At 36.2% G+C, this 26,672-nt stretch overlaps 1 protein-coding gene across 3 annotated transcripts in view; it reads left to right on the top strand.

Moving 5' to 3' along the window:
• C14H8orf89 (chromosome 14 C8orf89 homolog) overlaps positions 1-24,452 on the top strand; it is a 28,619-nt gene extending 4,167 nt beyond the window's left edge. Inside the window, exons 2-7 of one of the 3 annotated variants that reach the window (XM_055546266.1) lie at positions 8,073-8,239; positions 10,772-10,862; positions 13,039-13,134; positions 15,405-15,460; positions 22,113-22,151; positions 24,154-24,452. In XM_055546266.1, the coding sequence (XP_055402241.1) occupies positions 8,113-8,239; positions 10,772-10,862; positions 13,039-13,134; positions 15,405-15,460; positions 22,113-22,151; positions 24,154-24,302 (558 nt within the window). In that variant the 5' untranslated portion in view covers positions 8,073-8,112 and the 3' untranslated portion in view covers positions 24,303-24,452. Of the gene's footprint in view, positions 1-8,072; positions 8,240-10,708; positions 10,863-13,038; positions 13,135-15,404; positions 15,461-22,112; positions 22,152-24,153 lie in introns of all 3 variants that reach the window. The other 2 variants (XM_055546265.1, XM_055546267.1) reach the window with 2 other exon arrangements.
• Positions 24,453-26,672: the final 2,220 nt, after the last annotated feature.

The raw sequence follows: 26,672 nt of genomic DNA, 5'->3' as shown, positions 1-26,672 counted from the left end.
TCCTCCAGGGGATCTTCACAACCTAGGGATCTAACCCAAGTCTCTTATGTCTCCTGTATAGCAGGCAGATACTTTACCATCTGAGCCACCAGAGAAGCCCTATGTATTGGGGTATTGCTAGCTATAATGACAGATAGTCCCAAACATTTTTGATATAATGTAGAAATTCATTTCTTACAGGACACTTCCAAGGCAGATGTTCCAGATCAGCAGGCAGCTTTTTTCCCATTGATACTAGGATCAAGGCTTTTCCATTCATTAGCTTCACTGGGTTTAAGTGCAGCCTGTGGGAGGGAAAGGAGGAAGTATGGAGGAAGCAGACCCAGGGGAATTCCCTGGTGATCTAGTGGTTAGGGCACTGCACTCTTACTACAGAGGGCTCGGATTCAGTCTCTGGTCAGGGAACTAAAATCCCACAAACTAAATGGCTTCAAAAAAAAAAAAAAAAGCAGGCCTGCTTCCTGTAAGCTTCTTTCAGAAAGTGTTACACATTGCATTCACCTGCATTCTAATCAAGAGTAGGTGGCCACTTTCTAGGAACAACTCTATTCTCCAGAGGAAAAAAGAACTTGGGGCATCCAGCCTTCTCTGCCACAGTTCATTTCTATTTATCAAAATCTGTGGGGCTTTGCTTGCAGATACCTTGCTCAAAAACAGAACAAAACTTGGGCTACCCTGGTGGTTCAGTGGTAAAGAATCTGCTTGCCAGATTAGGAGACACGGGTTCAATCCCTGCTCTGAGAAGATCCCACATGCAGCGGAACACTTAACCCCTGCGCTGAAACTGCTGAGCCCACGTGCCACAACTACGGAAGCCCATGCGCCGGAGAGCCCATGCTCTGCAACGAGAAGCCACTACAGAGAAGCCTGTGAACTGTAACTAGAGAGTAGCCCCCGCTCCCCACAACTAGAGAAAGCCCGCACAACAAGGAAGACCCAGCACAGCCAACAATCAATAAATGATTAAAAAAAAACCAAAGCAAAACTCTCCTACTGCCCTAATTTGGTTAGGTCAGCAAAAGCTCTGTTGTCCCACAAAATCTAAGCATAGATTTATCATCAGTGTGTATCATAATGAACTGTAATCGTTCATTTACTGTTCCCGAGTAGAGTGTACACTTTTGCATCATATTCATTTTTGTATTTCAACTCCTAACACAGTGACTGGCATTGTGGATACATAAGCAACTAGCTTTCTCAATAAATCCACAGCTTGCCTTTTTTTATGTTCATTTGATTATTTTGGTTTAATCAAAGCTAAAAATAAAGGTAATATTACCATCTACTCTTTGATGTTGGGCTGTTTTCAGTCTTTTTGCTTTTCTGTTATAAAAAATTGTCGGATTTGACGTCCTTGAAGGTAAATATTTGCATGTATCATTGATCATTCCTTTAGGATAAACTGGAAGTGGGATTTCTGGGTCCAACGTATATTAAAAAAAAAAAAAATCGACCCCATGGACTGTAGTCCGCCAGGCTCCTCTGTCCATGGGATTCTCCAGGCAAGAATACTGGAGTGGGTTGCATTTCCTACTCCAGGGGAATCTTCCAACCCAGGGATCAAACCTGGTCTCCTGCATTGCAGGCAGATTCTTTACCATTTGAGGCTCTTGGGAAGCCCAAAATATATAAAATTTTAAAGACACAAGTATGGCTAGGTTGCTCTCTGGAAATACCACACTAACACTTACAGGGAAATCTTCTGAGAGCACCTGTTTCCTTGAACCCCATCTTACACTGTCTAGTAGTAGAGAAAAAAGTCTGTACTATTTTCAGGACAGAAGTCATAGCTCATTATGTTATTTTGCTTTTATTTGAATATTAGTGAGGCAAAACCTTTATTGGCCATGTGTGGGTTTTTCTTTTTTTTTTCCTATAACGAGTTATCTGTTTTTTTAATAAACACACTGTCTTGGGCTTCACTTGCTTATTGACTTTTAAGTATCTTTACATACAAAAGAAATTAAATTCTTCAGTTCTTCATGTAATTGTTTGAAACATTTTTCTGGGAACTTCTGGCCAATGTGGCAGAGGAAGCTGACATGGAAGAGACTCCACTTGGCTTCCCTGTATTTCAAATGAGGCGTAAAGTGTATTAAGATCATTTATGGGCATGTGGCTGAGCTAGGAACCAAAAGGAGGAAATCCCCAGGTGGCAGAAATGAAGGAAAGCTCACACAGGAAGGCAGTGCTGAGCATCTGCTGGGAGCTGAGAGTCACAAAGGAGTCCTGTTCCAGTTACCATGACTGCATCACAAACTTCTCCAAAACGTAGTGGTACAAAACAGCCCTTTATTGTGCTCACAGATGCTGTGGGACCGTGCCGGAATTTGGATATGGCGGCAACAGCTTGCCTCTGCTTCGCCATGTCTGGGGCCTCACATGGAAGATTTGAAGGCTTAGGTCTGGGAACACCTGCAGGCAGGCTCACTCCTCCATCTGGTGGCTGATCCTGGCTGTGGACCGAGACCTTAGCTGTGGATATCAGATGGAACCTTTCTATGGTGGCCTCTCCCTGTCACTTAGCTTCCTCACAAAATGGTTTTTGTTGTGAAGTCACATTATCACGTGGTTCAGGGACCACAGTAGAAGAAATTGGTGTATTGACTGACCTGATACCTCTGAAACCCAGGGCCAGGCAGAGACCATTTGAGAGCATACAGAGAGATGTATAGCAGTTTCCACAGCTCAGGGAGCACTGGTGTCCTGGAGATAGCAATCTCTCTAAAGATGAGCTTGTAGGGGCTTCCCTGGTGACCCAGTGGTAGAGTCCCCTGCCAATGCAGAAGACTTGTATTCAGTCCTTGGTCCAGGAAGATCCCACATGCCCTGGAGCAACTAAGCTGGTGTGCCACATTGAACCTGTGTTCTCAAGCCCAGGGGCCACAATTACTGAAGCCTGGCAGCTCTGAAGCCCATGCTGCACAATAAGAGAAGCCACTGCAATGAAAAGCCCATGCACCACAACTAGAGAGGAACCGCTGCTCGCTGCAACTAGAGAAAAACCCACGCAGCAACAAAGACCCAGCACAGCCAAAACAAACAAACCAGAATCCCACCTTCCAATGCAGGGAACTTGGGTTCAATCCCTGGTAGGGGAACAAGGATCCCACATGCAGCTAAGCCTGCAAGCCACAACTAGAGAAGCCTACACACCACATTGGAGGCCCAGCAGAGCCCAAAACTTTTAAAAAATAAAAATGAGCTTGCAGTCAAAGGTTATAAATCATACAAGGAATCCACAAGACCTAGTGGATGCAGCAAATGGGAGATCTGTGCTGAAAAACTGAAAATAATACACGTCTTGGAAAAAAATGTTATAGTATATAAGGAGATGAAGGGATGAAAACCATAAGGCAAGAATGGGACAGTGTGAATAAGAACAGGAGAGGTCTAAGGCTGCACACTTAGCCAGAAGGGTAAAGAGGAACAGTCACTGAGTCAAGCAGTGTCTCCTGGACTCCAGGTATTAATTGGTTCTTGACCTATAATAATAATCATGATGATTATGATAATAGCAGCTATCATTTGTTTCTATATGTAAAAATACCTTCCTGTCGTCTGTACTGAGATTCTTGTTTGAGAATTAAAGCAGTGTACTGCTCATATTCTGCTGGACCATTGCCGAATAGTTCCTGTGTTACATCATCAGACTTGTGTGTATGTTCGTTCTCCCATCGTGTCCAGCTCTTTGCAACCCTGTGGACTATAACCCACGAGGTTCCTCTGTCCATGGGATTCTCCAGGGAAGAATACTTGAGTGGGTAGCCATTTCCTCTCCCTTTTCCCTTCCTTCTCTCTGTAAGCTGGAGCTCAGTTTGGTATTTTTTCAGTTATGGAGAATGCTTATCATATCCAAAGGTAGAAGAAGTCGGATAGTCAAGTCTCCATCTGCTTTTTCTTTGTTTTGAACGCTCACTACCGTTCACCTGAACAATTGCAGTAATTTCCTCATTGACCTCATTCCCATCTGCCTTCTAATATTGCTCAAGTTAAAGCAACATTTTAAAATCTTTAGGCCTAATCCTTCAACAGCTCGCACTGTTTATAGCTATGGCCTCCAAAATAGGTGCATGAACCCCAAGATATAATCCATTTGAAAAGAGAATAGAATTCCTGTTGCATATATAATTTACGTTTCAGAAATTTCACCTAGGAAGTACTCAGTAAAGGCTTATTGAATGAATTAGAGGAGGGGCTGACCAACTCTAGTAAAATATGTATAGTATATATTTTAGACTTTATGGGCCACTGTTGCAGCTACTCAGCTGGGCTTATTGTAGGCCAAAGGAAGCTGTAGAAAATAGGTAAATGAATGGACACTTGTTTCTTTGTTCCAATGCATATACTAAAACACGTAGCAGGCTATTGTATTTCATTCAACATATCCACAATTGTCATTTTAACATAAAATCAACAAGAAAATTCTTAATGAGATATTTTTGCATTCATGTAGTCTTTGAAATCGGGTGTGTATCTCTCACAGCACATCTCAGTTCCGACTGGCCACATTTCAAGTGCTCAGTAGCCACATGTGGGTGATGTCTGTTAGACAGCACAGGTGCTGAACACACATCTTTTTCTGCCTTTGAACGTGCCAACCTCATTCTGGTCTGTGGACCCTTTGCACTCACTTTCCGTGACGAGCGCTCTCCCTCGCTCATCATCTTCACATATCTCTGGCTACTTCCTGCTTGTTCAGATCTCAGCTCGAGATCACCTCATCTAGGAAGCCGCCTCTACCACCCCATTTGAAATATTCCTGCCCCTTGGCATACTACCGCGATGAATTCCAGTCAATCCTCATTATTCATGGATCCCATCGTTGGCTAGTTCTCCCACACATTAAAGCTTAATTTGTAATTCCAAAATGGATATTTGTGCATTCCTGCTCATTTGCAAATGTGCAGAGTGGCAAAAATCGGGGTTGGCTGACATGTAATTCCTAGTGGAGGTCAAACAAGGCAATGCTCTGTCTTCTTGTTTCACCTCACACTACAAACAAGTGTCCTTTTCACTGTCTATTCAGGGTCATATTTTTCACACTGTTGTGCTTTTTGTTGATTTCACTATATGTGTCGTACTCAAGTGCTGTATATTGTTCCTAAGTGCAGGAAGACCATGCTGCATCTTACAGAGAAAATATGTGTGTGTTAGATAATCTTCCTTCAGGCCTCAGTTATGGTGCTATTGGTTGTGATTTCAGTGTTGATGCATCAACAATATATATATTAAACGAGGTGTCTTTAACAGAAGCATACTCAAAAGAATGTTGTGTACTGATGGGTTGATTTTTCTGTATGGTATAAGATAAGGGTTCAACTTCATTCTTTTGCACTTGGATATCCAGTTTTCCCAATGCCATTTGTTAAAGAGACTATCCTTCCCCTGTTGTGTATTCTTGGCACTCTTGTCAAAAATCAGTTTGCTAGATATGTACGGGTTTATTTCTGAAGTCTCTTCTGTTCCATTACCCTACATGTCTGTCTGTATGCTGATGTTATATTGTTTTACTCACTTCAGCTTTGTGACATCTTTTGAAATCAGGAAGTTTGATGTCTTCAACTTTCATCTTCTTTTTCTGGATTATTTTGGTTATCTGGGGTCCTTTGTGGTTCCATATTAATTTTTATTTATTTAAATTGAACTATAGTTGATTTATAATATTAGTTTCAAGTGTTCAGCAAAGTTATACATATATATGTATCTTTTTTCAGTTCTTTTCCATTTTAATTTATTATAAGATATTGAATATAGTTCCCTGCACTATACAGTAAATCCTTATTGTATATATATGGTAGTGTGCATGTGTTAATCCCATATTCCTAATTTTTCCCTCCCTCTTTTCCCCTTTGGTAACCATGATTTTTTTTTTTTCTTCTATGTCTGTGAGTCTGTTTCTTTTTTGTAACTAAGTTCATCTGTACTTTTCTTTTAGATTCCACATATAGTGATATTGCATAATATTTGTCTTTGACTTACTTTAACACTTAGTGTGATAATCTCTAGGTCTATCCATGTTGCTGCAAATGGCATTCTTTCATTCTTTTTATGACTAAATAGTATTCCACTGTATGTATGTTCCACAACTTCTTTATCCATTCCTCTTGTTAATGGACATTTAGTTTGCTTCTGTGTCTTTGCTGTTATAAATGGTGCTGCTGTGGACACTGAGATCTTTTCTTTTCGAATTAGAGTTTGCTTTTCTTTTTTTTTTTTTCTTTTCTTTTCGATTTAGAGTTTTCTCCAGATATATGCCCGGGAGTGAGATTGCTAGATCACACGGTAATTCTGTTTTTAGTTTTTTAAGGAGCCTGCATAACTGTCTTCCATAGTGGCTGTACCAATTTACATTCCCACTAACAGTATAGGAGGGTACCCTTATCTCCACACCCTCTCCAACATTTATTATTTGTAGACTTTTTGATGATGGCCACTCTGACCGGTGTGAGGTGATACCTCATTGTGGTTTTTATTTGCATTTCCCTAGTAATTAGAGATACTGAGCATCTTTTCATATGCATTTTGGCCACTTGTGCGTCATCTTTGGAAAAACACATACTTAGGTCTTCTTCCCATTTTATAATTGGATTGTTTGTCTTGTTGATTATTGACTTGTCTGAGCTGTTTGTATATTTTGGAAATTAAGCCTTGTCAGTTGCATCATTTGCAAATATTTTCTCCCAGTCCATGGATTACCTTTTCATTTTGTTTATGGTTTCCTCTCTGTGTAAAAGCTTATAAGTTTGATTAGGTCCCATTTGTTTACTTTTGCTTTTTTTTCTATTGCCGTGGGAGACCGACTTAAACATTGCTACAAGTTATGTCAGAGAATGATTTGTCTACATTCTCTTTTCGGAGTTTTACAGTGTCATGTCTTATATTTAAGTCTTTAAGCCATATTTGGTTTATTTTTGTGAATGATGTGAGTGTTCAGACCTCATTGATTTAAAATCCATATGAATTTTTGAATTGTTTTTACTACAATTTTGAATTGCTTTACATTGGAACTTTGATAAGGATTGCATTGAATCTGCAGATAGTTTGTTTTAGTGTATAGAAATGCAAATGATTTTTGTTTCTTGATTTTGTATCCTGCAACGTTCCTGAATTCCTTTGTTAGTTCTAAGTTTTTTTTTTCTGGTAGAGTCTTCAGAGTTGTATATGATCATGCCATCTGAAAACAGGGACAGTTTTACTTTTTTCTTTCAAATCTGGATGCCTTTTCTTTCTAATTGCTAAGGCTAGGACTGCCAGTGCCACGTTGAATGGGAGTTATGAGACTGGGCATCACGACCTTGTTCTGATCTTAGAGGAAAGCATTCAATTTTTACTTTTGATTATGATGTTAACTGTGGGCTTTTCATGTATAGCCTTTTTTAATGTTGAGATAATTTCTCTCAGTTTCTTGTTTGTTCAAAGTTTTTATCATGAAAAGATGTTGAATTTTATCAAAAGTTTCATGCATCTATTGAGATGATCGTGTAATCTTTAAAAAATCTCTCATTTTGTAATGTGATATATCATTAGTCAATTTTGATATATCAAACCATCCTTGCATCTCAGAGACAAACTGCATTTGGTCATGGTGCATAATGGTAATATTTTGGAGAGAATCCTAAGCATTACATTGTCTTGTAGACTATTACTTGCTGTTGATGGAGAAGGAAGTGGCAACCCACTTCAGTATTCTTGCCGGGAGATTTCTATGGACAAAGGAGCCTGGTGGCCTACAGTCCATGGGGTCGCAAAGAGTTGGACGTGACTGAGTGACAACACACACTTGCTGTTGGATTTTAAACTTTTTATGTTGCCAAATACCTGTAACCTTGAATTTGAAAGAATTCATTAAAATATTTAGAAGAAAAAAGTCTTACAACTTATTTTAGCTATATTCTTGAAGGCCTCTTGCTTTAAATTCCCAAGGGTCTGTATTTACATGTTATAAGTAAACTTTTCATTTAAATCTTTATTAATATTTACTTTATATGATGGAAAACAAATTATAAAAATGTAATTTCTGAAATACCTTTTTTTTTCCTTTTGTATTTTGTGTTGTGAATCTGATGCAGTATCTCACTTTCATCAGCACTGTTGAAAGAAGAAGAAAAAATGCCAGTGCTGTCTCCTGAAGTCAAATTTGAGCCTTCTAATGTCACCAGAAATACCCTTGGTGGTTGTTTTCTTTTTGAGAGTAGTTGGAGGAAAGCAGTGTTAGAAACACAAAAGATGAGGAAAGGTAACTTCCATATTTACTTACTTTACTTAATAAAATATAGAAGTTGTGCCTCATTTACATACTTACATATACCTTTTTACATATACCTTTTTAAGCAGTCAAGAGATGTTAAATTATTTCTGTAACATTTATGTAAGAAGGATAATACCTTAGGCTTATGGAAAAGAGAAATGGAAGCAGATTAGAAATAACTTACTGAAGGTATTTCTGTAAATCACGATAGAAACAAATTCTGAAGACCTAAGCTTGGTTATCAGTGTAGCACTATCTCTGTTGGATCATACTTATACGTAGTGTTTATTTTTAAATGCCTCATGTTGTTTTTTATATTTTAAGAAACCCAAAATTTTAGCAACACCTTTTTGTATTAATAATTCTAACCAAAATTTTACTTTTTGAGTGAGTTATGTGGAAAGTATCTTATAGCTTATAGTTGTTCACTAAAGACTAAACTGAGAACTGTCCAGCTGTATACGAATGTAAAGCTTCCCCCTTAATTTCAAACATAATTGTATTTCCTATTTACCCTGAATTCTGCCTTCCCCTTTATTGATGGAGATATAATTCTTGAAAACAGCAAAAGTCAGACATTTTTTTGTGTCTTGCTATGTTTGTCCACATTGCCTCTAGTGTCCCAAGAAAGGTGCTCAGAAGACACCAGTTTGTCCGTTCTCCTACCTCCACATCTAATTGCTGAAAAAAGACTCTATGATTTTTGATGAAGAGAAACTAATTTTTTTCCAAAAGAAAAAAATCAAAAATTGCAAATAGCATTTTGAGCATATAACTCCAGTCCCATTAAATACTATTTCTATTTCTGTGCTAGATTTACGTAGTAGAGAAAGCTTAAAAAATAATTCTCTATGTTTAAAAATCATCCAAACCTTTAATCTCTTAATCTGTTTTTTCCACTCACTGTCATCATTTTGAACTTTGTTGTTGTTGTTAACATTTTGACAACCTGTTTTACCAGTGATGTGCGAGGTCAGTCGAAGAAGCCATCTTGATACTTCAGATGTTGCTCTTTATAGGTTTGGTGTGAAATTTTGCAGACAGAAAATTGAAATCAGTGCCTGAAATGGAATTCTTTTCTCTCTCATTGCTAGCTCAGATAATCCTATATTTGTGCCTCTTGATTATCACACAAAAGTAGGAAGAAGGAAAGATTTAAAGTACCAGATACTATAAGACTCGTGAAAGGGAACTCTTTTCTTTAAAAACTAATTTTTATTAAATAAATTTAATAATTCCATAAATCTAAATAAATTAATTTGCTTTATAATTTTGTGTTATTTTCTACTGTACAGCAGAATGAATCAGCTATACATATCCATACATCTCCTCCCTTTTGGACATCCTTCCCATTCCAGTTGCCGCAGTACACTAAGTAGAGTTCCCTGTGCTATATACTATGTTTTCATTAGTTGTTTATTCTATGCTATGCTAAGTCACTTCAGTCGTGTCCGACTCTGTGCGACCCCATAGACGGCAGCCCACCAGGCTCCCCCTAGTGTATATGTGTCAATCCCAATCTCCCAACTGCTCCCACCTGCATGTTCCCCCTTGGTATCCATATATTTGTTCTCTGTGTCTGTGTCTCTGTTTTGCACATCATCTATACCACTTTTCTAGATTCCACATATATATGTTAATATATGATATTTTTCTTTTTCTGACTTCACTCTGTATAGAGTCTCTAGGTCCATCCACATCTCTACAAATGACTGTTTTGTTCCTTTTTATGGCTGAGTTCCTTTTTATGCCATATAAAGGAATGTATAGCTGATTCCTTTTATGGCTGATGGACATTTAGGTTGCTTTAATGTCCTGACTATATACTGCTATGAGTATTGGGGTTCATTGTATCTTTTTGAATTATTGTTTTCTCTGGTTATGTGCCCAGTAGGGCGATTGCTGGTTCTTTTTTTAAGTTTTTTAAGGAAGCTCCATACTGTTTTCCATAGAGGCTGTATCAGTTTATACTCTCACCAACAGTGTAAGACTTCTCCAGCATTTTTTGTTTGTAGATTTTTTGATGGCCTTCTGACCACTGTGAGGTGATTCCTCATTGTAGTTTTGATTTGCATTTCTCTAATAATTAATGGTGTTGAGCATCTACTCATGTGTTTGTTGGCCATCTGTAGGTCTTCTTTGGAGAATAAGCTATTTTTCCATGTGAAGGGATCTAATGTTCTGGGAATTCTGGTTGACCAAAATAATGAAGGCAGAGGACAGTGATGACTCTGGGAGATCTGTGAAGCTCTCCTTCCTTCTTCTAGTATTTAGCCCCATAATGAGCTCTTCTCTACTGTCCCTATTCTAGGAATTGAAAGATATTCTCTTGGGAAAGGTGTTAGCTCAATTACAGTAGCTTAATTTTATTTTCTTAATGACTGATTTAGTGTAAAAGAAGTTATATACATTTAATCAAGAAATAATACAGATGATTATAATACTATTTTAAATTAGAATACACCACAGCATTTGGTCTAGAAGAATTCAAAGAATGTGTCAAAATGCCATATTTACCAGGATTGCAAAATTGCCAAAAGAGTGTAAGTTCCACTCCACTAGAGTTTCGTAGAAGACTCCTGCATGCTGATACTGAGATGCCTCCTGTCAGGTAGGTTATTTCTACTTGATTTTCTTTTGTTGAATATTTATTTGAAGTAACACTACTGAATACAGAGATTTTTCTGGCTAGTGAATCTAACTCTTTCTTTTTCTTGACAACTTTTTTTTTAATAAGGGATTTAATTTTTAAAAATCTCAATTAGCAATTTTATTCAGTTTGACCAGTAGTTACTTTTTTCTGTTTTCAAGTAACATTGCCAGAAAGAATTTAAGAACTAACTTAAAAAAAAAAACAACAAACCTTTATTGCTCTAGCATAGATTGCTCATGAGAATGTTGAAAGTTTTAGCAATATAAATAAACAAGGTCTCTACAATAGGAACCGGCTTCTGTACCCTGAATAGAGAACCTTGTTTCATTTCTAGTTTGATTGAAGTGGTGTGAGGGGAAATTCTGAAAGAGAATTCAGCCTAATGAAGACCTTGTATTGCTATCAGATGAAATGAGTTTGTCAACCAGAAAAGTCCCACTGACTTTGAATTCTGGCATTTAAAAACATTATTATGAATACCTTTCCTTCTACAAATCAGATAGTATTAAAAGAAAACTTCTTTCTCCAAAGGGACCTAAAAATTAGTAAGGTAGTCTCATACCCCATTTGGTTCCTGCTTTTATTTATTTTTTCATGTATGTGTTGAATGTGTAGTACTCATTCACTTTGCCAGCCTAAAAAAGATGAAGCATTTTCTTTTGTTGGATATTTATTTGTAGTAACACTGCTGAATGTAGAGGTTTTTCTGCCTAATTAATATAATTCTTTCTTGCCAGTTACTCTCTTTAGTGGAAAATGCAGATTTTTATATTTTCTCCTGCTGTAGTGAGCTTTAAAGACATCTAGTTATACATGGCACGCACATAATTGGAATTTTAGAATATATATATCTAGAATATATATGAGTTTTCAACTAGTGTTATTGGTCTTGTTAATTACTCTTGAAGTAAATTTTTGTAATATAAAGAACTAGAATATATTAAAAATGAAAAGTTATAGATTATATCTGAATTATGAAAATAAATAATTTGAATTTTGTAGAAAATCTGGAGAAAAAAATAAAAACAATTATTTGATAGCTTACCCATTTTAACATACCCATTTTTATTCTTAGAGCTTCTCTTCTATCATCCTCTATTTTCATGGATTTTTATTTGAGTTGTGATTTTAGTATAATTCCAATTTTTTATTCTGGCCCTTTTTACTTAATATTACATGTGTACAGTTCTTCCATATTACTACATAATCTTCAAACAATCCTTACTGGCCACATTATAAAATATTTCTTTGTTAGATTCATAGTTTATTTAATTTTATTTAATTTTCCTGTCATTGCTTTGACTTTTTTCACTTTGTAAATGACATCATAAATGAATAATAACACACATAAAGCTTTTGCCATTGTTTTTAATATCCGAGGACAGACTGTCAAGATATAAAATATAAAAACCAAAATCATTCTTTCTGAAGTGAGATTATAATGAAATAAGGCAGATAGTGAAGGACAGGGAAGCCTGGCATGCTGTAGTCCATGCGGTCACCAAGAGTTGAATGCAACTTAGCAACGGAACGAATGCAGAATCAGAGAGGGTAGAAGAGAGACAGTGAGTTGCTAGTGGAGCAGATGATAGCAGTTAAAGAGGATGGATGGCGGGGATGTAGAAAGAAGAGAGACCATTGAAAACATGCATGTGAAAGCTACTTAAGGACAGTGAATTTCTTTTATTATCAAGAAACCTGTATCCCTGACACTCAGCTCACCCTTTGAGTAAAAGTGTGTAGGGCTGCCTATGGCCTTGGCCTTGTCTCAGTATAGACCAGTCTTCTTTCAGTCACATGACCATCTTAAAGAAACTGCAAACCCAGAAAGCATCCCCTGAATTAACCCATTTGATCTTTAGATTTTAAGTCTTCATTTGGCTTCCTACCTTTTTCATTGGATTTCAGTTCATTATTTTTTTCATTTACAATTTGGCTGTATGTGAAATGATTTCTTAATATTTTAAATTAACTTGAGTGTAAATTTACTTTAATGAAGAATAATTTGAATATATTATATTCATGTTATGACAAGTGTTCTTCAGACACAGAACGGAAGAGTGGTGGCTAAGAACCATGCTGTTTACGAAGTGCTTGGTGGATGTAAATATTATTTCTTTTTCCTGTGTCTCAGCCATTCTACTGAGAACATATCAAGTTGCCTACAAGTATTTTATTCTCCTCTACATATTGCACAACGCCCTGTGAAAGGACAGTCTTGGCAAAGCAGGAAAGTACTCATTTTTGTCTGTCTTGTATACAATCCCTTACCCTTTAAAAAAAAAAATCTCTGTATATATGGATATTTGATTTTATACTCTGATAAAAGTTTAATGTGTTTTTAAGTTTCTTTAATGATAAAATTTTTCAGTGAACTGCAAGATGATGTATTTTGGTAATGTAATTGAAAATAGTCCTAGAGGTGAAGTGCATTTAAAAGTTACAGTTGACTATTCTGCATATGATATGATAAACTGCCACCAGCTGTCATACTAGCAGACCTGAAGCAATGATTTGTGAGTTTAATTCTATTAAATTAATATTATGAAACTGACACAATATGACCTTTCAACTCACCAGTGTTATCTTTAAAAGTTCCATGCAGCCAAGCACAAGATATTTGTTCTGATATTGGATACTGTTTTTTTAAAAATGGATGTTCTGTGTTTTTTGAGGACATGACGCTAGTGGTAGAGAACCCATCTGCCAAGGCAGGAGATGTAGGAGAGCAGGTTCGATCCCTAGGTCAGGAAGATCCCCTGGAGAAGGGCATGGCAACCCACTCCGGTGTTCTTGCCTGGAGAATCCCCATGGATAGAGAAGCCTGGTGGGCTATAGTCCATAGGGTCACAAAGAGTCAGACACAACTGAAGCGACTTAGCACAGGCATGCACAAAGCCCTTCACACTAAGAAGATTAATCAGAGAATTTCATTTATCTCTCAGAAGGTGCAAGAGGATCTGAGGAGTATCCTTAGGGACCACTAAAAGCTATTACATAGCAATCAGTAAGGCTGGTCTTGAGTTCCAACCTCAGTGTAAATACTAGGTATACTTATCTCAACTGTACCCATATTTGATGTCTAGGAGGGGTGATGTTGCCATGATAATAAGTTGCTACGATACCTCCAAGCAGCCATGTAAGCTGACTTTGTTTAGTGTATTACATGGATTGAGAATGAATATATGTTTTGATTGGATAGAGGGGAAAAAAGTTATAGCTGATTTGTTAGTGTACTTACAAGAAATTTGGAATGCTTATGGGTTATCTTACCTACAGCCAATTTGATCATGATGTATTTCCTCTAATAACTTACTCATTATCTAGGTTTATTCATAGGAATAAAAGTTGATTGTGACAAAATTCCGATTGTGGTAATTAATAGGTAAAAAGAGCACAAATAACTGATATTTGGTATCTGGCCTAAAAAGAATGAAAAGGCTGGCTTAAAACTCAACATTCAAAAAACATGGCATCCAGTACCATCACTTCATGGCAAATAGATGGGGAAACAGTGGAAACAGTGAGAGACTTTATTTTCTTGGGCTCCAAAATCACTGCAGGTGGTGACTGCAGCCATGTAATTAAAAGATGCTTGTTCCTTGGAAGAAAAGCTATGACCAACCTAGACAGCATATTAAAAAGCAGAGACATTACTTTGCTGACCAAGTTCTGTCTAGTCAAAGCTATGGTTTTTCCAGTAGTCATGTATGGATGTGAGAGTTGGACCATGAAATAAGCTGAGTGCTGAAGGATTGATGCTTTTGAACTGTGGTGATGGAGAAGACTCTTGAGAGTCCCTTGGACTGCAAGGAGATCCAACCAGTCCATCCTAAAGGAAATCAGTCCTGAATATTCACTGGAAAAACTGATGCTGAAGCTGAAGCTCCAATCCTTTGACCAACTGACTCATGGGAAAAGACCCTGATGCTGGGAAAGATTGAAGGCAGGAGGAGGAGGGAATGACAGAGGATGAGATGGTTGGATGGCGTCACCACTCGATGGACATGAGTTTGAGCAAGCTCCAGGAGTTGGTGATGGACAGGGAAGCCTGACATGCTGCAGTCCATGGGGTCGCAAAAAGTTGACTGAGCGACTGAACTGAACTGAACTGGTATCTGGCATATCTAAATATTATGCTAATTAATCTTAAGTCCCTTCCTCTAGCATTCCCTGAATCATGATTGGTGATAAGTTCAGACAAAGGTGGGAAAAGGATGACATAGCACTCACCCATTGGTAAAATTTATTAGCAAAAACCGAGATACTGAGTTGGTTCATATCTGCTTCTGATGCAGTTATTTGTGATGGGAGGAGTTTCCTTCCTTTATTTATTTATTTATTTTTTAGTTTCCTTCCTTTAATGTTTGTTTAATTTTTATATGATGTCCTTCAACAAGTGAATTTCACTGAAAGCAAGCTTCTTGTCTCAATGTATTTAAAAAAATTAATGTACCCTGGATTTATATAAAGTGAATTTATGATAATATATAATTTTAGATTAAAGAAGACTAAGCCCACATGTACTGTGACACCACTTCAGGAGAAATCAAAAGGTAAGCTGGATCATCTTTTTCTCCTACGACTTGTCTTATGAAGGGTGTGAAAATACTTATCTTTTTTAAAACTTCCTTTCTTTCCACTGACTTAATTGTCTTTGTTTTGTTAATTTTTCTTTTAAGCTGTGCTTATTTTATAAACTTAAGTGCATGTTGTGTTCAATATATACATGCCTTTATCGTGTCATGTTGGAAGATGGAGCGAATAAACAGTACCTCTCAAAATGAGAAAGCACCTTGAGACCGAAAACCAAGGCAGATAGTGCCATTGAATCAATGGATCAGCTTATTATATGGTGACTTATTCACAGGATGGGAGTTCCAGGGCGAACGACGACTTGGAAACATCTGTAGCTGCACTCTGCATTACCGAGTGGCCGTTGGACAAATTTATAGTTAACCTAGCGTATGGGGGTATATGCTTAGAAACAGGAAGAACATTCCTAAGTCAAGATTTATGAATGGGTAACTATTCTCATGGGTGTCAGGAATATGTCAGGGAAGGTCTTCATCATTGTTTGGAGACCACCTGGTCCTTATGATTTGTTGTTATTTAGTCACTAAGTTGTGTCTGATTCTTGCAGCCCCATGGACTGTACCCCGCCAGGCAGTATGGAAAACAGTATGGAGGTTCCTCAAAAAAATTAAAAATAAAGCTACCATGTAATCCATCAATCTCAGTACTGGATATATTTCCAAAAGAAATGAAATCCATATCTCAAAGAGATCTGAACTCACATATTCACTGCAGCATTATTCACAACAGCCAGGATATGGAAACAACCTAGGTGTCCATTGACAGATAAATGGATAAAGAAGATGCAGTGTGTATATATATACCCAATGGAATATTACTTTGACATAAAAAATAAGGAAATCCTACCTTTGTAACAATGTGGATGAACCCAGAACACTTTATACAAGTGAAATAAGTCAGATAGAGAAAGACAAATACTGCATGGTATCACTTATATGTAGAATTTTTTAAAATGTCAAACAGAGACAGGGTAGAATAGTGGTTATCAGTGAGTGGGGACTGGAGAAAATGGGGAGCTGTTTTGGAGATATAATGTACAGCATGGTGACTGAAGTTAGTAATACTATATGGTGTATTGAAGTTTGCTGAGCAAGTAGAATTTTAAGTGTTCTCATCTCCTCTGCCCCTCAAAAAGGTAAATAAGTAAGATGATTGATATGTTAATTAACTTAATTATGATAATTATTTTACAATGTATATGTATATCAAGTCATCAGTGAGTGAGTGAGTGAGTGAGAGTTGCTCAATGTTTGACTCATTGCAACCCTATGGACCATAGTCTGCCAGGCTCCTCTGTTCCTGGAATTCTCCAGGCAAGAATGCTAGAGTGGGTTGCCATTTCCTTCTTCAGGGGATCTTCCTAACCCAGGGATCGAACCCAGGTCTCCTGCATTGTAGGCAGTTTCTTTACTGTCTTACCAGGGAAGCAAGTCATCAGTGGTATATTTTAAACATACACAATTTGTATCATATATGCCTCAATAAAATTGGTAAAAGATGGAAAACAATATATTATAGGATTATTAAAATGAAAGATGGAGAGCATTATGAAAGTACCCAGTTAAAGTGAAGAGAGAAAGATAATATAGAACAGAATATGCAAAGACAATATGTGATAAGATAAAACTACTTTACACATGTATAATTCTAATTCCAGATTAAAAGGAGCAAGAGAAAGTGAGACAAGCAGTATTTACTTACTGGCTGAGAATTTCCCAAATTGACTGAAAAATACCAAACAATGGATACAAAAATTCTATGAACCTCCAGCAGAATAGCAACAAAGAAAATCATAGTTAGTCACATCATAGTAAAAAGGCTAAATATTAAAAAAAAGAAAAAAGAAAAAAGATAAGTTCTGTTCTGGAGAGCAATGATAAGACATACAACTGACTTTCCAATGGAGACAACAGAAGCAAGAAGACAAAGCAGTGGTATTTTCAAGTGCTGAATGACAGTAACTGCCAAACTCGATTTGAATACACAATGAATATCCTTAAAAGTAAAAACAAAATACATTATTATTCAAATGGAAGTTGAAAGATTTAATTGTCAGCAGAGCTACACTAAAAGAAATATTAAAGAAATAATGATAAAAGATGAAAGCATGACAACTTGTAAAGGAAAGAGAAGCAGTAGCAGTAGTATTATCTTATGAAGTTTAAAATATATGTAGAAATGAAATACAATAATACCACAGAAGTGGGATGGGGCATACATGGAGTTAAAATGTAAGATCCTTGCATTATTTGAAATATAGTAATTAAGTTAAAGTAGATTGTAGGGACTTCCCCTTGGTGGTCCAGTGGTTAAGACTCTATGCTTCCTGATTGGGGGGAGTTAAGATCCCACACACCACATAGCACAGCCAAAAAATAAAATTTCTTTTAAAAAGTCAATTGTAATATATCAAAGAGGTATGATAAAATCTGTATGATAACCACTAAAAGAAAAGTATACAAGTAACAAGATTATAGGGAAATAGAAAAGTAAAAAATAATCATCTCAAATCAAGAAAAGAGGAAAAAAAGAAATATGAAATAGGACAAATAGAAAACAATATTAATTAGTAATATTAAAATTAAACATACAATAAATACATTGGATATAAGTGGACTAAATATTTCAGCTAAAAACAAAACCCATCAGACTAATAAAAATAATTATATGCTGGTTATAAGAAGTGAAGTGAAAGTCGCTCAGTCATGTCTGACTCTTTGTGATCCCATGGAGTATAGAGTCCATAGAATTCTCCAGGCCAGAATACTGGAGTGGGTAGCCTTTCCTTTTTCTCCAGGGGATTTTCTCAACCCAGGTTATAAGAAGCACACCTTAAAAATAAGGGCAGGAAAGATCGAAAATAAAAGGATAGAAAAATATAAACCATGTAAATGGTAATTAAAAGAAAGCTTGTTATAGCTACACTAACATCAAACAAACTTCAAAGCAGGAAGTATTATGCACAATAGAGTGATATTTCATAGTAACAGAAGGATTAATACAACAGAAAGATTTAACCATCCTAAATTTGTATGCTCTATTAACATAAAATACACAAAGATCAAAGGAATATAATGAAAAGGAAAGTAGACATTATAGGAGATTTTTAAACAAATATCAAATAAGACTGCAGTGGAATTAAACTAGAAATCAGTAATTAAAAATAATTATAAAATCCCACAGAGGTTCGGGTATTAAGAAATGTACTTTTAAGTAACTTGTGAGTCAAAGGAGAAATACAGTGGAATTTACATATTAGTTTGAACTGAAGGATGATGAAAATATGATACGTCAAAACTCCTTGGGTATAGTAAAAACATAGCTTTTAGGGAAACTTAAAGCATGAAGTACCTGTATTAGAAAAGATGAAAGGCTTAATAAGCAATGATTTTAACATTAATCTCAAGAATTTAACAAAAGAACAGCATATTAAATGCTATGAAAATGAAAAAGTAATCAAGAGCAAAAATCAACAAAGTAGAAAACAAATATTCAATCAGGAAAAATCAACAAGAGCCAAACGTTAGTTTTTTAAAAACGTGAATAAAATTGATAAATGTCTAGCAAGACTGACAGGAGAGAGAGAGATTATCAGTATCATATTAAAAAAAAAGAAACCACAACCTAGCAGAATTGGCACTGGTAAATTCTTCCAGCATTTATATATTTATTTTTAATTGGAGGATAATTGCTTTACAACTGTTGTGTTGATTTCTGCCATACAGCAACACGAATCAGTCATAAGTCTGCGCATATCCCCTCCCTCTGGAGCCTCTCTCCCACCCACCCCTCATCCCACCCTTCTGGGTTGAGCTCCCTGTGCTATATCGCAGCTTCCCACTAGTCACCCGCTTTACACAAGGTAATGCATGTATGTTGATGCTGCTTTCTGTCTATCCCACCCTCTCCTTTCCCCCCTGTGTCCTCTAGTCCTTCCCCTGCACCTGCATCTCTATTCCTGCCTGCAAATAGGTTCATCAGTACCATTCTTCTAGATTCCACATATATTATGTGTTAATATCCGATATTCATTTTTCTCTTTCTGACTTACTTCACTCTGTATTAACAGGCTCTAGGTTCATCCACCTCAGTTCAGCTGACTCACATTCATTCCTTCTTATGGCTGAGAAATATTCCATTGTATATATGTACCACAACTTCTTTATCCAACATTCAATTTTAAAAAGCTGTGTGATATAAATAATTCCAGAAAATAGGAAAAGAAGGAACACTTGAAGACCCATTTTATCAGGTCACTAACCTTGATTCTAAAACCTAGCTTTGACCTTATAAGAAACTTAAAATTATAGACCAATTTTTCTTAAGAAAATAGAAATAAAAATTCTAAACAAGACTTATCAATTCAAATTCAGTGATTATAAGAAGGATAATGCAACATACCATGTCAGATTTATCTAAGAAATGTGAGATTGATTTAACATTAGAAAAGCAATTGATGTCTATCATCTTGTTAATAGAATAAAGGAGAAACTACATATGTTCTCTTTAATAATTGTAAAAGATATTTTAATAGGATTCAATATTCATGATTAAAAATATTTTTAGCAAACTATGAGTAGAAGAGAACTTTCTTAATTTGATAAAGATGGTCTTTAAAAAACCTACAGTAAAAACACTCAAACAACTAATGGGTCAAAGAAGAAATCACAAGGGAATTTTGAAATATCTGGGAACAAATAAAAATTTAAAAATGCAACATACCTATAGATTGCAGCAAAAGCAATGTGCTGAGTGAAATTTATAGTGGCAAACACATTAAAAAAAAAAGAAAAGGATCTTGAGTGAACCACATAAACTTACACCTCAAGGAATTAGAAAAAGAAGAATAAACTAAGCCCAAACTTAGCAGAAGGAAGAAATAATAAACATTAGAGAAAAGACAAATGAGCTTCCTTGGTGACTCAGTGACAAGAATCTGCCTGCATTGCAGGAGATGCAGGATCGATCCCTGGGTTGGGAAGATCCCCTGGAGAAGAAGTGGCAACTTATTCCGGTATTCTTGCCTGGGAAATCCCATGAACAGAGGAGCCTGGTGGGCTACAGTCCATGGGGTTGCAACAGAGTGGGACATGACTTAGTGACTAAACAGCAACAACAACAAAATGAAACAGAACAGAAAACAAATCAACAGGACCAAGACTAAATTTTTAGAAAAGATAAAGTTGACAAATCCTTGGTTACACTAGAAAAAAACAGAGAAGACACAAATAGTTAAAATTAGTAATGAAAGAGGAGACATCATAACTGATTACAGAAATAAAAAGGATTATAAGAAGCTACTATGAACAATTATGTCAACAAATTGGGGAACCTAGAAAAAAATGGCTAAGTTCATAGAAACATACAACCTACCAAGACTGAATCATGAACAAGAGACAAGCTGTGCAGAGCTAGAGTAGAATTATTGAGGAGATTGAAGCAGTTATCAAATACATCCCACAAAAACATTAAGTCCAGAAGTCTAGGATAAGAGGACTATAATTTTAAAATTTGCACATTTGCTCATATCTTATTGGTTCACACGCACTAACAAAGCTATACTTAGCTCTAAAGCAAGCTGAGAAAGGTAATCTCTCCCTTTTAGCTGACCTTGTCCTCAGCTAAAATTCTGTTTTGGAAAGAGTAAGAAGTTTTGAAAAGATCATTAGTAGTCTGCCATAATTCTTTTACGATTAAAATTTATAGCTTTCTCTTGCAGATATTTGGAAATGTAGTTAATTTTTACAATTTAATCTTCCAGTCATCCACCTTGATAAAGTCTCTTGTTATTTCTTGATTTATGTTGTATATTGTGTATATATATTAATATATTATATGAAATATATATAATTTTTTTAGTTTTTTATGTAGATTGCCATATGTGAATGATGTCAGTTTTATTCTTTCTTTCCAAAGGTTTTTCCTACCCCCCACCCAAGCTTTCATTTCTCTAATTTTACTAAGCTGACTAGAACCACCAATACAGTGGTGGATAGAAATGAAAAATAGGCATCTTTGACTTGTTTCTGATTTTAAAGGAAACTCCCTTAATGTTTTCTCATAAAGAATGATGTGTAGTGTATGTTTGGTGTAGATATCCTTTATCAAGATAAAGAAATTCTCTTTAATTTGCTCAGAGTTTTTTATTTTAAAAACAAATGAAAGTTTAATTTTATCAAACATTTTCTTCTGAATTGATTGAAATGATCTTGTGATTTTCTGTTTAATTTTCTAATGTGAAAAATGACGTTTGTAGATTTTTTTTTTTAATGTTCAGCCAGTTTTACATCCCTGGGATACCCACATTTAAGGCATAATTCATTATCATTTTGTGTACTACCGTATTTAATATTTTGCTAGGTTTCTAAAATGTATCTTAATGAGTGAGACTACTGCTAATTTTCTCTTTGCCTGAATTCAGTATCAAGATTATAATGCCTTCATGAAATAAACTGGGGAGTATTCTGCTTTTTCTTTTCTCTGAAGGATATGACCTAAAACTGGAATGATTTCTACCTTGAAAGTCTGATAGAGTTCATTTGTAAAATTATTTGGATCACTTGTTTTCTTTGGAGGAATTTTTTAATATTAATTCAATCATTTTAATTTTAGGACTCTTAAGGCATTGTAATTCTCCTTCCATCAATTTTGGTAAGTTATATTTTCTAGAATTTTGCATTTTTGTCTACATTTTCAAATTTATTGGCATGAAGTTTAGTTTTTGTTCCATCTGTACTTCTCCTAATATTAGTTATTTAGGTCTTCTGTTTTTTTTCTTAATTAATTGAATCAGAGAATTTCCCTTTTTTATTAGTTTTTTCAAGGAAGAATTTTTATCTTTAAAAAAATTTTTCTTTTTGTAAGTTTGTTTTCTACTTCATTGAATTTTCTTTCCTGTATTACATCCTTCTTCCATATTCTTTTGGAGAAGGAAATGGCAACCCACTCCAGTATTCTTGCCTGGAAAACTTCATGGCCAGAAGAGCCTGGTGGGCTACAATCCATAGGCTCGAAAAGAGTCACCTGCAACCGAGCGACTAAGCACATCCGTATTCTTTGGGTTGTTCTTTTCCTAATGTATGTCTTATATTGAGCTTATTAATTTTCAATCTTCTTTTCTAAAACAGGAATCTTAAGGTATAAACCTTTCTATGTACAACTTTTGCTACATCATACGAGTTTTGTAATTTTTCTTTATCAGTTATAAGTATTTTTAATGTTTATTACAGTTTATTTTTGATGAATGAATAATTTAGAATGTGTATATGTTTCTAAATATTTGAGAATCTTAGAATTTATTGTTAGTTTCCAATTTAATTGCATTGGTCTATATGATACCAGTTCTTTGAATTGTTTTGAGGTTTGCTTAATGCTTGCTCAGTGCTCAGTCTCTCAGTTGTGTCCGGCTGTTTTTGACCCCATGGACTGTAGCCCTGTTTTCTCCTCTGTCCATGGGATTTTCCAGGAAAGAATACTGCAGTGGATTGTCATTTCCTTCTCCAATAATTCTTAGAATCTACTTTTTGCAGCCAGAGACTCTTAAGTGTCCAGTTCATTGTACTGCTAAGAACTGGAATCCTGCTCAGCTCTTCCCCTCTACTCTTTCTCTGAAATTCCCACTCTAATTACACACTGAAATAAAACAAACAAAAATACCAACTACATTGGAGAACTGAAGACAGTTTTTATTTTTGGCACTTGAAACTGCAGTTAAATAATAGTATTTTAAAGAAATATGGATCAGTCTATTACTATTAAAGCCTTGTATGTTTCTAAATAGAAGAATTTATACATATTACATAGGAACTTTGAATTGATGGATCTTGATTTAAATCCTGCCTCTAACAATTTCTAAACTCTTTTTTAAATCTGTAATCCAAGATAGTACTAGTTACTGACTTCATAGTATTGATGTGTAGATGATATAGATAAAAAATACTTGACATACAAGAGATCATTCAATTAATGTTATCTATTATTATTGTTATTATTCTCCTTCTATAATAGAAACTTCATTATTGCTGTTTCAGTTAGTGAGTGACTTATTTTATAACTTTACTGTTTTACTTCACTTAACATTTATGAGAAATGGTTTTATTTGGAGACGATAACAAACTCTGATTTAGTTTTATATCATTAAATACCGGCATTGAGCATTTTTGAGTTCAATATTTTTTGGATGACTTGTCATCCCTGTGGCTCAGACGGTGAAGAATCAGCCTGCAATGCAGGAGACCCAGGTTCGATTCCTGGGTCAGGAAGATCCTGTGGAGAAGGGAATGGCAACCCACTCCAGTGTTCTTGCCTGGAGAATCCTCATGGACAGAAGATCCTGGCGGGCTACAGTCCATGGGGTCACAAAGAGCTGGACAGGACTGAACGACTGAATGCTTTCACTTTGCCATTCCACTCACTTAGAAACTTAAGTGGCTTTCATATCTACTTCAAAGAATGTGTTATATGAAGAACTGCTGTTGCTGCTGCTAAGTCGCTTCAGTTGTGTCCGACTCTGTGCAACCCCATAGACGGCAGCCTAGCGGTGTTTAATGGTCATTTGAGGAAAAGATATTTCATTTGTACCCTAAAGAGAGTATCGTTCATGTGTGCTTAATTCAATTGTAATAAGTGTTTTTTGTTTGTTGTTTGTTTACAGGTTCTGGCTTCAGCGATCCTCTCGCTGGAGCACCATCTCAGTACTTACAGAGACTTTCCAACATGGCCATTTTGGAGTATGACACCATTCGTCAAGAAACAAGCAAAAAATCTAAAAAGAGCAAGAAACGAGAGCTTCGAGACTGCTGATTATCATACACTGTGATGCTTTCTTCACTGACTTTTAAAGTTTATATTTTTCCTTTCTTTTCTTTTTTGATATGTGATATGATGTGCAATGATTTACATAAAAATGGAAATGTAAATAGGAAATAAATGTTTTCTGTTGTATACGAAAAATATTGTATTTTGTTAGTCTCACAGAGGCACTAAGATAATTATTTTTATAGTTGATACACATAAGCATAAGAAAAATTTTAGTCTGTTAATTTTATGCACATCAGTTACACCTTTGGATTCTATTTGATAAATGCTTTTTGAGTGTCTGTCTGTATGATGAGCTTTGCTAGAAGCTGCAACAGATTCAAGAGTGAGTCTTTGTTTTGGGGGTTAGAAAGCACCCAATGAGAGCCTCAACTTGTCCCTGCTTGAGTTTGGAAGCAGTTTTGAGATAAGTATTCAAGCAGATGAAAATGAGAATATTCGCTTTGTTTGCTGATAAAACTTGGAAAGGAAATGCTGCCTGAGATATATGGCGGCAGTGGATTTCCTAACACTGAACATGAGAATTGAGCACATCATTTGCATGTGCTAATGTGTGACAACCTCAGGCTCACCTGCTCAGTCAGGCCTTTACTGCCAGGCAGAACAAGGCATCTCTCCTGCATACACAAGGCATCCCTGAAGGGAAAGGGGATGGAAGAGAGACCCGCTGTACCTCTGTGGGGAGGAGGAAGGTCTAGGTCGAGAGGAGAAAACCTTCCTCAAGATAGCCTGAGGAAGGACTTGCCTGGCAGTCCAGTGGTTAAGACTTGACTTTTCAATGCAGGGGTGCTGGTTCAGTCCCCTGGAAATTTTTTATTTCATTGCATCTTTGAGTATTCACTCTTTCTGTCCCATATTTTTGAATTCTCTACTTCAGGAACACCAAATATGCTTGAGATCATCTTTATCTGTTTTAAATATCTGGAGTACTAGAAACTTAAGATTTGTCAATATTTTTCTCTTTATTTTCCGATTAATCTGTGGGACTTTTTTTCTCACCCAGCTGTGCTGGCCATTGATGATTTTAGCGTTTCTTTCAGGTCAAGAATTCTCCACTGTGTCCGGCAAGATGAGGGTATTATTTTCCCTTTCACAGACAGAGAAATTGTGATTTAATAACTTACCCAAGTTCCCAGAGCTCTGAGGTTCCACAGCCAGTATTTGAACCTGCGCTTTCCTGATTCCCATGTCCCTGCTTTCTCCATCACAGTACAGCTTCTTTGAAAATGTCATCTTGAATGTCCTTCCAGCTCAAAAAATGCTCATGGGCAGGTCTATACCTGCCCTACTCAGACTCAGCCATCAACAGCATTTAACTGATGGGCCATTTGTGTTGGGCACTTGATGAGAGCTGTGTGAACAAAGTCAACTGTCCCTAATTCCTCCTTCTTCACTCCATTTAGGATGTGAAGCATCAGGGGAGAGATAGTTTAACTTTCCCACCTCAGGAAATCAGGAGAAATATTATAAACCCTAAGGTATAGTTTAAAATTTAAATAATCTCTGGCATCTTTGTAGTAATTTGTGGTTTACAAAGCACTTACAGTCACATGATCTCATTAGCACCTTGAAAGATGAGGTTACATGGGGCTGTTATGTATGGACAGTTTCATTGATGATGATAGTAGGGGGTTCCCATCGTGCCACATGGCTGCTGACAAGCAGCTCCACAACACCTGGTCATCAGGAATACTTTATAAAGCTCCTTTAGGTCCATTGTAGACCCACATAATCAGTCATATAATTCCAAGTGCTTAACATGTATTTGTTTTTTCTATCCAGATTTTTCTCCTTTGAAAATAAGCATGGACTGCCCATTGGAATTATGAACTAGCTCCTATTGGGATAGGTTTGGGGTGTTGAATAGATGACCACTGTCAGCAAATAGCCCTAACTGAACTAAGGTCTGCTTTAGAATAAATATTTATGATTCCTCAAGCAGTTTTTACCTCTTAATGTACGGCTTTTTCAGAATGCTTATGGTCTGTATCCTGATTGATGCCTGTGTTTAAAGAAGTATAGAAATTGCCACCAGAACCTGATGATTCCACCAAACTGTTGAGCTAAACACTGGAAATGTGTGAGTTCACATTTACGGACACAACTTACTTTCCTCGGAATATAAGTGGACACCTATATAAAATGGACAGATGAGGGGAAGAATGCTTTTGATGCATGGAGTGTTTTTCTTGGGTCATTTGTTAATCTCATACTAAAGAGATATCAGCCTGTAATTTTTCTACAACTCCACAAAAAAGAATAATCCAACATAACATGCACATGAAGAGAGACCAAAAACCTATCTCCCAAAAATGACCTGGTGAAACAATGCCATCAAGGAGCTCATCCTAAAGT

Source organism: Bubalus kerabau, chromosome 14 (genome assembly GCF_029407905.1).
Source record: "Bubalus kerabau isolate K-KA32 ecotype Philippines breed swamp buffalo chromosome 14, PCC_UOA_SB_1v2, whole genome shotgun sequence".
NCBI classification, from domain to species: Eukaryota; Metazoa; Chordata; class Mammalia; order Artiodactyla; family Bovidae; genus Bubalus; species Bubalus kerabau.
Note: the sequence above shows the minus strand (reverse complement) of the source record. Positions and strands in the feature narration are given on the sequence as shown.